Genomic DNA, 14,457 nt, shown 5'->3' on the forward strand with positions numbered 1-14,457 from the left:
CGTGATCCCAGCGTTATGGGATCAAGTCCCACATCAGGCTCTTCCGCTATGAGCCTGCTTCTTCCTCTCCCACTCCCCCTGCTTGTGTTCCCTCTCTCGCTGGCTGTCTCTGTCAAATAAATAATTAAAATCTTAAAAAATAAAATAAAATAAAATAAAATAAAATAAAATAAAATAGACACTGAGATACGTGTACAATGTACTTTCTCCAGTAGCCGATTAAGACGTGAAATGAAAAGAAAATCTTGCTCACGTGAAATGAAAAGAAAATCTTGCTCACGACAGCTAAACCCACATCTCAAACAATGGACGCCCCAGGCACACGCCTAGCCAAATTCCAACCCCAGAGGAGGGGCGTTCAGGTCTGCGAGAGGATTTGTACCTGTGCTCCGCCTGCTGGCTGCAAATGCCCTTTCCAGCCCTGGCGCCCAGAGCAGTGGGCGGCTTTCATTGCCCCAGGCTCCTCTTCCCCAAGAGGATCTGAAGACGTGGTTCTGGTTTGGGTTTCTGCGGCTGCGCCGTTCTGCGTGTCCCTCCACCGCTTGGCTATCGCTGTTGTTCCTCTCCTGCTACGATTTGAATGTCCGTGCCCCCTTAAATTCCTATGTTGAAATTCTGACCCCAAGGTGATGGCATTAAGTGTGGGGCCTTTGGGTGTGATTAGAGGAGGAGGGTGGATTAGCGCTTTTGTCAAAAAGACCCCCACAGGGCTCCTTAGCCCCTTTTGCTTTGTGAGAATACAACGTCTTCAACCCAGAAGAGGGCCCTCCGTAACCGTGCTGGCACCCTGATTTTAGACTTCCAGCCTCCAGCACTGAGAGAAAGAAAGTTCTGCTGTTTATAAACCCCCCTGTTTGTGGCGTTTTGTTATGGCAGCTGGAATGAACTAAGACAACTGCTTAGAAAGCTTTCCTTAACAGGGAACAAGAGATTTGATTGATTAGAGAGGCAGAATGAGGAAGAAACACCAACAATGTCACCACCAGCAACACTGTCTTTTTATCTAGAAACGAAACTCCACTTATGGATCTCTTTTAAAAAGGAAAAGAAGAATTTAAGGGTGTGTGGAAGATGTTCAGATGAGTTACCATACACCCAAGGGAGGCTGGGCAGGGACACCACTGAGACAGGTCCCACACCAGGAGAGGGGACAACAGAAATAGTGCAGGGCGTCCTTTCTGCAGGATTCTGGAAAGGCTCTGAGATTCGGAGAAGCACACATAAAAAGAACACTTGAACATCTGGGCTGGTGAGGTCAATGCGCTTAGGACCCAGTTGTGGGGACAGGCAAGAACATGGACCAAACATGTGACAAAAGGGAAGTAACACAGAACAATGAAAGCAGACCCTATAAATGATTGGGCAGATTGAGTATGGAATGTTAAGATCAGACGTCATCAGAGAAAACAACCCAGAGATGTTTCCGGGTGATTTCTGACCTCAGTTTAGAAAGAAGGCGGAAAAGTCAATTGATGGTAGAAGAGGCAGAAGGAAAGGGAGCAGGCCTACCCAATGCAGGCTCTCCATAAATGCTCCAGGGACTGACCCGTCCTGAGCTACAGGCCCCGGCCCCCTGGAGTGGGGAGTTATGTCGGCGAGCACAGAGACCTGAATGCCACTGACCATCTGATTCAGGTCTATAATTTACTCTGCTATGATTGGCTTCCAAGGCATGATATTTGTAGCAAATAAATATATCTGGGAGGTTAACATTAGCACCTGCCCCAATTGCCCCAGTTATGTCTCTAAATAGAGTTGAACATGTGACTCTGCCCAGTGACTAGCAGAGATTGGATTGACCGTCCACGGTACAGATGACTTCTCAGATGCCCTGATACGGGAAGAGGAGGACTGATTTCACGTCCTAAAGAGTTTGGGCCAACAAGCAGATGACTAAGGCCAGCTAACAATTGGGGGTGATCTTCAAATTCCTTGCTGACCATGTTGCTAGAAATAGAACGTCCTTTTGTATGTAATACCTCCATGCACTCGGAAGGTCAGCTGCGTCAATCTGGGAGAGACCGTGCTGCCCCACTCTGGCTTCCCCCGTGAGCGCGGGCTGGATAAAAATCTCTTCAAATTTATCTTACAAGATACAGAGAAACTGATTTGCTACTGGCAACAAGTAGATGGTTGATTACGTGCCAATAATGAACTGGGATTCTATGGTGGATCCGAATAGATGCGACCTGTCGCCAGCGGAGTCTCAGTCTAAAGGAGCCAGCATCCAAGTGCCCGCTATAACCACAGCAGAACTCCATGAGCCATGCTGAATTATTGGCCAACAAGACCCGCTAGGGTGAGGAGGTGTTTCATGCCCACCTGCAGTGGTTTTTTTGCTCCCGGGATCAGGACACATTTCTGGGCCCAGAATGTGGGCTCTCAAGAGGACTCCTCCCCCAAGCCCCGGCCTCTAAACTGAACACATAATAACTGCAGCTCATCTGTGTTTCTGAGGTCCCACTCGCTCTTTCAAACACTCTTTTCAGGCGACAGTTTCTACATTCCGTCCCTCGCCTTGCTCTTGTTCTTTGCCCTTTCTTGACAAATACATCCTCCATGAGCTTAGAGAGAGAGAGCATGTGTCCAGGTTATCTCCGGAGAACTGGGTCAAGTGAGGAGCCAAGACTCGAGAACTGGAGGGAGAGGCATAGGTATTAGAGAGGCTGAGGGACTCTCCCAGCCTTCCCTGTGGGCCAGCCTCGTTTCAGACTCACTTTTAGCTCCACACTGCCACCTTGTGACTTCAGGGCCAATCCCAGGACACTCCCGTTTCCCTCTTATGTGGGTGAAGGTCACTCCCCACCCCTTCAAACTCTCTTCCCCATCATCAAGGAGAGCAAATCTTATTTCAGCTTGAATGTCCCGTTGTCCCTGCTCCTAGGAAACAAATATGCCCAGAAATTTCCTGGTTATTAAGGAGTTTTATTGGTCAACTTTAACCCCATCTCTGGATTTCTGACCCAGGAGGAAGCTTACCACAGCCTGGACTGAGTCTAGAGCCCCTTGATAAATAAAAGACCTATTTACATACAAAACACAGACACAGACATCTGGAAACTTACTGGCCTATACCAAACAACATAAAAAACCATTCTGAGAAACCTCCATAGAAGGTCAGTTCACCTCCTGCCGTTCTCCGCCCTGCCCACCCCTTATCCCTTGCTCCCACATGCGTTCTAAAGCACTGATGTGCTGTATTCCACAGAATCCACAGGATGGCATAAACATTTCACAAAAGTGCCCATCTCGGAGGCAGCACGGTTCCATTTCTCCTGGGGTTAGCTGTCAGAAGTGAGATTAACGCCAGACAACAGAGACCCTCCTCCACGCTTCCCATAGGAGGTTAGCCTCCAGATGCAGTGCGGAGCTGGGCCATCATTATCTTCCCTGTAGAGTGTTCTATGGTCTATGATCTTATGGCTCCCTTGCCCAACAAGGTAGGCATTGTTGTTTCTATTTAACAAGGAAACTGTTGCTCAGAGAGATTAGAGGACTTGTCCAAGATCATACGGACAAAAAAGCAATGAGAGCAGGACTCAAAGCCAAGTCTTTGAAGTACAAAACTGGTGTCCCTTCTCCCAGTCATCACGACGGGCAACGGTTTACCTGGTACTGACTTGGGCACGAGGAAGAGGAACCGTGGTGTGAGGGGCGGTGGCTTACATATGCAGGGCAGGAAACTTCAGCAGCTCATGCTGGCATGGGAGGCTCCTAAGCCCAGCTCCTCCAGGATGGATGGACAAGGAAGAAGTGGTTGAATGTCAGGGGCTCACATGGGCAACAGAACGCAGTAGAGAGACCGTGGGCCCTCACATCTGCCTTGAGCCTTGGTCCCATTAGCGTCTGTGTCCCACTCCCCAGTTCTTTAGCATTGAAGGCTAGGGACACTTTGCTCACTCAGAACACTCAGTTTAGGTTCTTCTAAGGAAGCCAAAGGAGGCTTCTCAGAGCTGAGTGACCTCTTAAAGCTCAAAGTTACAGCCATTTCCTACAGTTTCCTAAGAGTAGAGGGCGGACAGCCTGTTCCCTGGAGCTGCTCTCAGCAGCTCTTAATTAGATTAGCTGCCCCTTCCACTAGTAGAGAGCTCCTGGGTCTTCCAACCTCTTTTACATCCACAGTCCTATTTGACTTCGTAACAGAGACGAAGGATTAGCCAGCATTCTCCCCACATTGGCCATCAGTCGCGGCAGAACCAAGACCCGGTTCTCCTGACTTTTCAGCTGACGCTCTTTCCACCACCAAGGATTAGAATCCGGAATTCGGGTGGGGAAGCCACCCTGTGATCTAAATCCCACTGTTGATCATGAGGACACACAGGGCAAAGCCCCAAGTCTAGCTGCTCGGCTGTCCCTCCCAGGTTTAGCATCACAGAATGGAGGGCAAAAGTAGATGGTATGACCATGGTGGGACCCACAGCCACCAGAATTGAGTCAAAGGGTATAAATGTCATTGTCATGAAAATCCAGCAACTCTTCTAGAGCCTGCTGGTTAGAAAGGGCTCTGCTGTAACCCCATGCCCAGTCTTGCAAAGTCATGACAGGGCAGAGCTGGGAAAGACCAAGGTCCATGATGATCCATAAGTGGTCATCTCTGGCCTAACAGGTGAGAAGACAGAGGCCCAGAGAAGGGAGGGGACCTGCCCAAGTTCCTACAGGTACCTGACGGCAGAGCTGAGTCTCAAATCCCGGGCTCCTGACTTCATCACAGAACGCATGGCTCGTAGGGAAGCTCTGAAAAGCCTCAAGGAAGTCTAGAGTCATGATCTAGCCACACTTTTTGTAAGGATGTCTCCCCTGGGCCATCCCAGAGGAGGGTGCCGTGTGGATCCCTTGGGGGAGGAAGGAGAGCCACCAACGGGTGCTGCCTCAGAGGCTTTGCCCACTCTTCATCTTACTGTGACCATCTTCATTTTCTGCTTTCCTCCCTCCCTCACCTACTCCCTCCCAGGGGGTCACCCCCCTGAGGGTTTACTTTGCCCTGTCATCCATCCTGTAAGGGTGGGTGATATGGGGAGAAGAAAAAAGAGCATTTGTGGAATTTCTACCAGTTACAGGTGCACCTCCCTTCAGCAGACAGGCGGGCACAGTGGGCAAAGCTGGTATTCCTGCTCAAACAACCCCCCCCCGGTTTCCTTCATGAAAGAAGCCTCCCTATACAAAACAAACAAACAAATCTGGGATCTAGACAGAGAAAGAGGATCCTTCTCACAGATTCTCACTTCTCCCCCCTCCTGGTTGCGCTGGGTGTGCTAGTCAGGTTAGGATGGGGACAAACAGTCGAGGCGGGAGAGCAGCCCGAGTCCCTGCCACCTACAGACCCCCAGACAGGGCCACCCTCAGCCTGCCTGAGATCTGGGGCACCACACCCACCACACGCGTGGGCCCCCAGGCACCCTGTGAATGCACAGGATCAGGGAAGTGAGGCTTTGACTCTCCCTGATTCCCAAGGTGGGAGATTGGGAGCAAACAAGAGTCCGCCAGAGGCACCTGTAATACCAAGGGTAGGACGGCCATTCTGGCCCCCTCACCCTGCCTCAAAGTGGGCTCCCCCTAACTCCAACCCTGGCCCTCCCAACTTTTACACCCAGTGCTGAGATAAGCAGAGCTCCTCCGCCAGCCCCGCGGGCGAGTGTTCCCTAAAAGGCGATGGTCTCAGTGGAGGCCTCGCCGTCCACCTGCGCCGAGTCCTTCGGTGAGCCTTCGGGCCCAGGGTCCCTGCTGAGTCTGGGGCTGAGGGTGAGGGTGCGCAGGCCGCTGGAGCAGGTCAGCAGGGTGGTGCGGCGGCTGGAGGGGCTGTCGCTGGAGTGCCGTGAGCGGGGCCGGGGCCGGGGTCCCCCGCAGCAGGCCAGGCGGCGCAGGGGGCGCGGCCGCAGGTGGCTGTTGAAGCCCATGTAGACCCAGGGGTTGCAACAGCTGCTGAGGCTGCCCAGGAGCATGGAGATGGTGAAGGCCACGTCGGTGGAATCTGCAGAAGGATAGACACAAGAAGCCTTAGAATGACAAAGCTGGATGGGACCTGGGAGAGAGTCCAAGACCCCATTGAGCAGAGGAGAAAACTGAGTTCCCAGAGGGGAGAAAGGACTCACTTGGTTCTATAATTAGAAAGGAGCACAGCTGGGACTTGGAGCTGGGACTCCGGCTCCACAGTCGTGCGTCACTGGGTCTTGTCTGTGATGACGGGGTAAGGGTAGGAGCTAACGTTTGCTCCAAGTTAACCTTCAAGGTATAAACATAGTCAGGGACAGGACCAGCCCAAATAGGAGACAGTGTCTTTGTTCCAAAACCCAGCCCTTAAATCCCCGAATGGATGGAGATCTAGAAGGGGATCTAGAAGGGGACAACTTCTGTTGTCATGAAAGGAAAATGACTGTGATTCTAGGCCAAGTTCAGGCCCCTTTGGCCCCCATTCTCATTTATGTCATAGACATGGGTGCACACTGTCCTCTGGATTCTGTCCTCCTTGACCCCTCAGCGGCAGTGTCACTCATCCTGTCGCTCAGGCATTGAGCACATTGAGCACATGAGCACTGACAGTACCAGGCCATGGCTGGGAGCTGGGGAGGGCAATCAGCCGGCTGCCCTGCAGGGGCCATCAGCTCCGACTGCAGTGGGCGGGCGGGGGGCAGCTGCTAGGTACAGGGCACCCAAGCATCCCGTTCCAGGCGAATACTTGTTCTGTGTCCTCAGAGATTACACCCAGCGAATGCACCATCCTTCAGGGAAAAACCAAATCTCTCTGGGGCAGTCAAAATGGGAGAGTGCAGCCTGATAAAATGTCTTCTGGACACCAGATTCTTTCTGAAGACTGCATGGAGCTCCACACGCCAGTAGGCCAGCATCCGGGACGGGCTCGGGCCTCCTGTGGCCGCACCTCATTCGGGCCGTCGCACGGGCTGTGCACTGCGGTGCCTCCAGCAGGGGCGGAGAATCACTGAAAGCGATGGCAAAGCTCTACGGAATCTTAGGGGTTAATGGCACAGGCTTGAGGCCAAGGCCACGGACCCCAAGGCAGTCATCCCGTACCCTTGTGCAGTTTCAACCAGCAAAGTCAAAGGCAAAGCTCAGACGCCTCTCCTGTAAGGCACTGTGAACTCTTCAGATATGCTGGTTCCTCGTGCATCTCTCCCCTAGGGGTGCTCATAGGTGTGGTGCTCGTAGCCCAAGCAAAGGGAAGACGGGGGTCAGAACGTGTGAGTGAAGACATGAAGCACAGTGGTGAGAAGCTGAAGGCATCTGGGCCTGGGCTGACCCACGTAGGGCACAGAAGGGGGGGCACCAGGGGCGTACCTGTCGGTGGAGGAGGGACCAGTCTCATCAACAAACGGGGCCTCCTTGATTTTCCCTCCATTCTGGCGTGCTCCCCAGTTCACAACACCGGGGAGCTGCGGAAGATGTGGGAAGTTGCTCAGGGGGTGGTGTTCACCCTATCCGCTCCCTAGACGAGGCCAGGGGGGGAAGAGTTCCATAAGTGCTTTCGCCTGGGAACCGTCTGCTTGACTGGGCCCCCCTCGGAGCCAGGCCCAGTGCAGGGGCTGGAAATGTGGCCCGAGCACCAGGGTCTGCAGGGGCTCTCCATCCTTGAGGGTAGAACTCGGCGGGAACTCAGCTGACAGTCAGGGGCAGGAGCAAGGGCAAGGGCAAGGCCAAAGAGACAGGCAGGCTCCAATCAGAGACTCAGGGACAAGAGGACAGGAGGCCGGCGTGCTATGAAGAGGAACTGGGTGTACTGGAAAGTGAGTTTAAAGTAATGGACCTCAGCCCCACACGAAGGGCCTCAATGGGCTTCCAGTTTTCTGAGAGACCACATTGGCTTGTAAGGTAACATGTTGTTCCTGCCCTCCTTGCTCAGAGAGGCCCTTGGTAAGTGAGAAATCTGTCTACGCAGGTAAGGCATGTGTACTGAGGGGCGGGCTCGTGATGACAGTAACAGGGCAGGCAAGCAGGGAAGCCTGTTCTGGCTGGGTGGCGGGGTCCCCATCTTCTGGTGGGTTTCTCAATGAAGGGGCAAATGACTCCACCATTCCCCTTCACTGCCATTGGCTAAGCTGGATTGTTGAGAGGAAAGCCATGTCACGGTGAATGCTTGGGCCACAACGATCTCAATTTGGGTGCTGGCACCATGTCTTACTAGAGTGGCACCATGGACCAGTTATTTCACCTCTCTGAGTCTCAGGTTACTCAGACATAAAGCAGAGAAGGCCACCAGTAAGCACCAAGGACTGAATGTGCTTGGCACGAGGAAGCCCTCCTTCCTTCTGTTCTGTGCTTGGCTAGAGCAGCAGGGGGTCCCTACAGTTGGTTAGAATCCATACATTCATTGCTCTGAGGCTAATTTGCAAATAGCCATTTGTCCAGAGGGATGTCCAAAAGGGGGGATAAAATGGGACCGTAATAGTTTGGTATTGTTTTCACACTTCTCTTGCAGGGTTGTGTTTAATTCATGAACAGCCTGGCCCTTCTTTAGTCTCTCCAGAAAAGCAAGGTTTTTGGCTTGAGTGTGTCCTAGGATGAGCAAAATGAGATTAGAAACAAAAGCACAAGGGAAGGGGGATCCACTCCCTGGGAATTGGTAGCCCGGGTCTGCTAGTCAGCAAATTTTCAAGAAGCTTCTAGAACAATCTGTGCACAGGGCCTCCCTTGGGCAGTTACATGCTGCCCCCATTATACATCCTGGGCTATGCACATGACTCACACTGTGGAGCATGTGGTCACCTCCACTCACAAACACTCAGATGAATTAACTTGCACTTGTCCCCACATCTCACTCTTATTAGGGGAGCAGGAAGGGACATCTTTGAACACTACTCTTCAACATTTAAGCTGCCCAGACACAGCCCTACGTTCCTGAGTACGCACTCATCCCCAGGTGGCTGGACCATGCGGCAGTGTCTAAAGCTCAGGAGGTTTCCTTCCACCTCACCCCAGAAAAATGACAACGGCAAGAGACCGGAACATGGTCTCCACGGAGGATCCCAGGATCCCATTTTGTGCTGCTCACCACATTCAGAGCCAGGGTTATGAACCGAGCAGGGGGTAAGGGAAAAAGACAAGGAAACAGCAGGCTTCGGTTCTGCTCTTCACGTTGCCACTCCCTAGCTGAGTAGCCCTGGGCAAGTCACCTTTCCCCTCTGAGCCTCTCTTCCCGTTAGCAAAATGAAGGGGTCGAACCTGACATTTCACGGTTGTCATGTGCCAACAGGCTAATTAATTGGAAGTTGTTGTTGAGAAGGAGTTTGAAGTCATGCCCAGGCTCAGGGGGGTAGAGCGCTGAGAGACATAGCTCTCAGCTGTGGTCACCCATTGTCATCCTGGACAATTTGAAAATTCTTTTCAACTCTATCGTTCTATGATTTCAATGCTCGTCTGTGAAACTGGCAGTTGGTTGGCCAAATCTGCCAACAGTCATATTTCACTAAGGCTACGTAATATTTTTAAATGTTTAAATTAGGTGCCCAAAATTTAAACTATGGAAATTTTACATAAAAGATACTCACACGGCATCCGTGGGCTGGATGGAAGTTATGGCTGCCCCTTTGCGCAGGGGACAGGCACCACCTTTCATAATTCCTTTGCTCAACTGTTACCGGCCAGGCCCTGGGAAGCTTCAGAACCCTGACCTAAGCCTGCTGTTCTCCCTTCCCCGCTCTTTCTCACTCCCCCGCCCCGCCCAGAGACACACTTGCCTTCATCAGGGGCATTCTTGTCCCACACAGACCACATCTGGACGCTGAAGAAGGGTGCCCAGCAGGCGATGTAGGCCAGCACGATGACAAAAGTCATTTTCACAGTTTGGATCTTGGCCCTGGAGATGGTGCTGATGCTGCTGACACGGGACGGCAGCCCCCGCATGGCTGCAGCTGGGCCAGAAGGTGAGGTCTTGTCCCAAGTCCTCCAGCCCCTTCCTTCCCCCTTCCGGGCCTGTGTCTTGACTTTGAGGTTCTTACAGATCTCGTGGTAGATGAGGCTGTAGCAGGCCGTGAGCATGGCCACGGGCAGGACAAAGATGGCCAGGGTGGTCCACGTGATATAGACCTGAGGCCCCCAGGGGACGCGGAAGTCTGCCCAGCAGTCCAGCACCCCGGTGCCCTGGATCACCTCCCGCAAAGAAAAGATGAAGACTTGAGGCAAGCTGAGGATGGCAGCCAGCAGCCAGGGAGCAGCGATGAGCCGGTAGGTGGACTGGCTGGGCTGCTGGAGGCTGCGCAGGGGGCGGCAAACAGCCAGGTAGCGGTCCAGCGTCATGGCCAGCAGCATGTAGGTGGAGGCAAACATGCTAAGCACCTGCAGATACTTGACGGCCCGGCAGAGGAGGTCAGGGCCCCGGAAGCGGTAGGTGATGTCCCACAGCAGCTGGGGCAGCACCTGGAAGAGGGCCACGCCCAGGTCAGTCAGGGCCAGGTGCAGAACAAACAGGTGCATGCGGGAGCGCTTGCGGCTGGGCTGCCCCAGGGTCAGCAGCACAGTCAGATTGCCCCCTGTCGCCAGCACCAGGACGGTGCCCAGGACTCCGATCTCTACCTTGGCCAGCTCCTCATCCCGGCCCAGCCAGGGTGTGGTGGCATTGGGGGCAGAGAAGGGGCCCAGAGGAGTGGGGCTGGCAGCCCAGGCAGGCCCAGAATCCATGGCTGACTTTGCTGGGAGGGAAGGGGAGGAGGCCGAGAGAGGGATAGACAATGTGGGGCAAGTGGAGAGGTTTGATGGGTGAAATGGAGGGAAAAGGGAAAGGTTTCAGATGGGGAGAAGGGGGGAATGACAGGGAGAAGGTGAAAATAGGTAGGAATAGAGAGGAGGAGAGAGAAAGAGATAAGGAAGGAGAAGATGCTGATCCCACAACACGGAGGGAAGCTTAGGAGCGAAGAGAAAGAGGGCTCAGGGAGGAGGACAGATGTCAGGAAAAGAAAAATGGTTGAGGCTGTGCAGGGTGAGGCTTCTGGAAGGGAAGGAAGCCTGGGACCTGCCACCACTTCCCGATCCACCCCAAATTCACTTTCTCCCAACTTTTCTGGAAGCGGAAAGCCGATGTCCCTAAGCCTGCTTGGTGGCGAGGTCCGGGCCATGGGGGGCCATGGAAGTCCAGCGAAGCCGGCGCGGGGGCCGGGAGCCCTGACCAGCAGAGGAGGGAGCGCAGCGGCTGGAGCCCAGTGGGGGTTTTATGGGCTTGCAGCAGGAGCCCAGCGGCCCCTCCGCGCGCCGGTTGGCTCCGGCAGAGGAGGGCGGAGTGAGGCTCCCCCACGCGCTGCCTGCAGGAGGACCGAGAAGAGGCTGGGAAGGGGCGGGGGGGGAAGTGTCGGGGAGGGAGAAGGGGCAGCCGAGCAGGGACAGGGAGCGAGAGAAGCAGAAGACTCAGACAAGTGCTCACAGGCCTGCCAGACCCCCGGACTTCATCTATGCTCGCACCCCGGAACCGTGGGACTGTCTCCCAAGACAGGTGCACACGCAGGGAGGAGGGGGTGGTCCCTCTGCAACGCGGGGCCCCTAAGGCTGGCAGCGCTGTTGGGAGTGTCCCCTGCCTAGGGCTCCCTGTTAGCCCGCGAAGGGTCCAGAGTCTGCAGGGGGGGCCAGGTGGGCGAGGTGGCGCCACCAGACGGAACCCTCAAGCCCTTGGCGGCGACGTCTGACCGCAGCCACTGGTGGGAGACTTGGAGCCATAAGGCAGGAAGAGAAAGCCGAGGGTGGAGAGGGAGCGGTGGCAGAGACAGGACAGAGGCGCGGGGTGGACCCCGGAGCCCTGGGGCGCTGGGGGTGAGCGGCCCAGTGGGGGGAATTCCCCTGTGTGTGTCCGCAGAAGTCCTAACCCGCAGCCTCCCCACAATGTTTCATGGACAAAATCGCAAACGCGGTTAACCACCCTGAGGGGGCAGAAAACAGGCCCAGAGAAGTGGCGTGACTTGCCCTAGAAGATCACAGAGCCAGTATGCCGCAGGGGCAGGACCTTCCCGCTCCGCGTGCCTTTCCCAGAACGAACCTAATGCCCAGTGTGTGAGCAGCACTGGTGCTCAGGGGACATACAGCAGGTGGATTACTGGGATTCTCGGATGAGAAGTTCTTTGGGAGTGACAACAGCATAGTCTGCCACCCTCAGAAAGCGCAGGGTCCATCATTGATCAGAAGTCCTCTTGTCTCTCCCTGTCATCAAACCAGATGCCCCTTCAGTGTCACCCACCCACCCACGCAATTAACATGCTTCTTGAAGAGATTACCTCCTAAACACCTACAAATTCATCTCCACTTCCTCCCACTGCCTGGGTGCAAACCCCATCTCTCCCCCCAAGTACTGTAGCACCCCCCCCTTCAACGCAGGCCCCACCTTCTCCAGGATTTTGCTCTCTTTGAATGATGATTTTAAGTCTCTCTACTGGTTCCTTCCCCTCTGCAGGCAAACAAACTCTACTGTTGTCCATTAAAAAAAAGTCATAACCCTCCTCAGACCCTATACCCCCGCCTCTAGCTACAGCCATCTCTTGCCTCTCACAGCAGAATTTCTATAAAGGGCTGTCTAGCTGGTCTCCGTTTTCTTGTTCCCATTTATTTCTGGATATATTCATTAAAATTATGTATATTTACACATTTTTAGAATATTGTGTATTACACAAATGATACCATACTAGAAACACCACTCTAGAACGTACTTATAAAATTCTAGTTGATTTTTGAGATCTGTCCATGATCATACGTGAGATAGATCAAGTTCATTCAGTTTAATTACTGCACGGTATTCAAACATGTGAATATGACACATTTTATTTATCCTGAACCCTATTTTTATCATTGAATTTAGTTCCAGCTCTTTTTTGTTTTTTGGGGGTTTTTTTTGCTATTTTTTTAAAATGCTACAATGACTATTCTTATGTATGCCTCCTTGTGTTCATGTGTGAGAATTTTCTGGGGTTTACATCCAGAAGTATATGCTGGGTATTGGTATTCTTGGGTCATACAATGTATGAATTTTCAATTACGTTGTACGATATCCTAACTTTTATCTCTAAATTCATTGTATTGATTTATTCTCCCACTGGCTGTGCATGACTTTCCTGACATCGTCACAGTCAAACTTGTTCATTTTCACCAACCTGATTGGTGTGAAACAGAATCCCATTTTGCTTTTACTTTTTCTCTGATCCCTAATTATTGGAGGTAAATTTCCATATATTTTTTTGTTGTTTGGGTTTCCTCTTCCATGGATTGTTCATATCCTCTGCATAATTTTTGATTAGGCCATTTTTCTTACTGATTTGTAGGACTTCTTTACGCGTTCTGATATGAGCTTTTATGGATTCCGATACATAGCAGATATTTTCCTCTATCTGCCACTTATCTTTTAACTTTGTTTATGGGGTCATTTGTGACACAGAAAATTTACATTTTAATGTCATCAATACTTTGTTTTATCATTTCTGCTCTTCTATCTTATGTTACCTATCTTGAGAACAGAGATACCCCTCTATATTTCTTTCTAACATGTTTAACTTTTGCTTTTCATATTTAGGTCTTTAATCCACTGGAATTTATTTTTGTGCATATGACAGGTAAGAATCTAACTTCATTTTTTCCCCCACATGGCACGCCAATTTCTTCATTTATTGAGTAGTACATCATTTCTCAATTGTCACCTGTATAATAAATATATCAAGTTCAAAATATGTATGAGCTTATCTCTGGGATCTCTGTTCTATGCCATTGGGTTATTTTTGATCCCTGGTCTAATATTTCACTATTTTAGGAACTAAGGCTTTATAATAAACCTTGATATATGGTAAAAACAAGCCTTCCTCTATTTCTTATTTCTTATTTTCAAAACACTTTTCTCAATTTTAAAATTGTGAAATTGATATCAGTTTGTCTAGTTCCACAAAAAATTCTGTTAAGCTTTTGGTTGGAAGCATTGAGTTTAGAGAATAATTTGGGAAGAATTCACTTTTATGAGTTTAATCAGATCTACTCTTATGTCCTTCAATAATGTTTTATAATTTTTGTCATAAATGTCCCATCTTTTGATAGAGTCCTTTCTCTATACCTAATAGTTTCTGTTGCCATTATATACAGAATTTTGTTTTATCACTTTTTCTGGTTAGTTATGGCCAGTGTATGGGAACAATATTGATTTTTGTGTCTTGCTCTTATATTCAGCAATTTTGCTGCACACTCTTATCAGTAAATTAGTTTGGATTATCTGTGCATTTAATGTTGTCTGCAAACAATGATTATTCTTTGTCTTTTTTTTTTATTAAAGATTTATTTATTTATTTATTTATTTATTTATTTATTTATTTATTTGACAGAGAGAGACAACCAGTGAGAGAGGGAACACAAGCAAGGGGAATGGGAGAGGAAGAAGCCAGGCTCCCAGTGGAGGAGCCTGATGTGGGGCTTGATCCCAGAACGCTGGGATCACGCCCTGAGCCAAAGGCAGACGCTCAATGACTGAGCCACCCAGGCGCCCCTATTCTTTGTCTT

General features: G+C 51.2%; 1 protein-coding gene across 1 annotated transcript; it reads right to left on the reverse strand.

The window, feature by feature from the left end:
* Positions 1-2,712: 2,712 nt before the first annotated feature.
* AVPR1B (arginine vasopressin receptor 1B) lies at positions 2,713-11,109 on the reverse strand. Its single transcript, XM_011236288.3, has 2 exons — positions 9,687-11,109; positions 2,713-5,968 (listed from the first exon to the last, which is right to left on the reverse strand). Exons 1-2 carry the CDS (start codon positions 10,624-10,626, stop codon positions 5,640-5,642), a joined length of 1,269 nt encoding a protein of 422 aa, XP_011234590.2. The 5' UTR covers positions 10,627-11,109; the 3' UTR covers positions 2,713-5,639.
* Positions 11,110-14,457: the final 3,348 nt, after the last annotated feature.

This window comes from Ailuropoda melanoleuca, chromosome 8 (assembly GCF_002007445.2).
Source record: "Ailuropoda melanoleuca isolate Jingjing chromosome 8, ASM200744v2, whole genome shotgun sequence".
In the NCBI taxonomy this organism is placed as follows: domain Eukaryota; kingdom Metazoa; phylum Chordata; class Mammalia; order Carnivora; family Ursidae; genus Ailuropoda; species Ailuropoda melanoleuca.

What these genes read in the sequence shown, in the direction of transcription:
- AVPR1B (XM_011236288.3), bottom strand. Translation starts at nt 10,626, where the DNA reads ATGGATTCTGGGCCTGCCTGGGCTGCCAGCCCCACTCCTCTGGGCCCC. An exon ending in CAAGAATGCCCCTGATGAAG is followed by an intron (nt 5,969 to 9,686) that starts GCAAGTGTGTCT and finishes ATCCTTCTGCAG; the next exon opens with ATTCCACCGACGTGGCCTTC.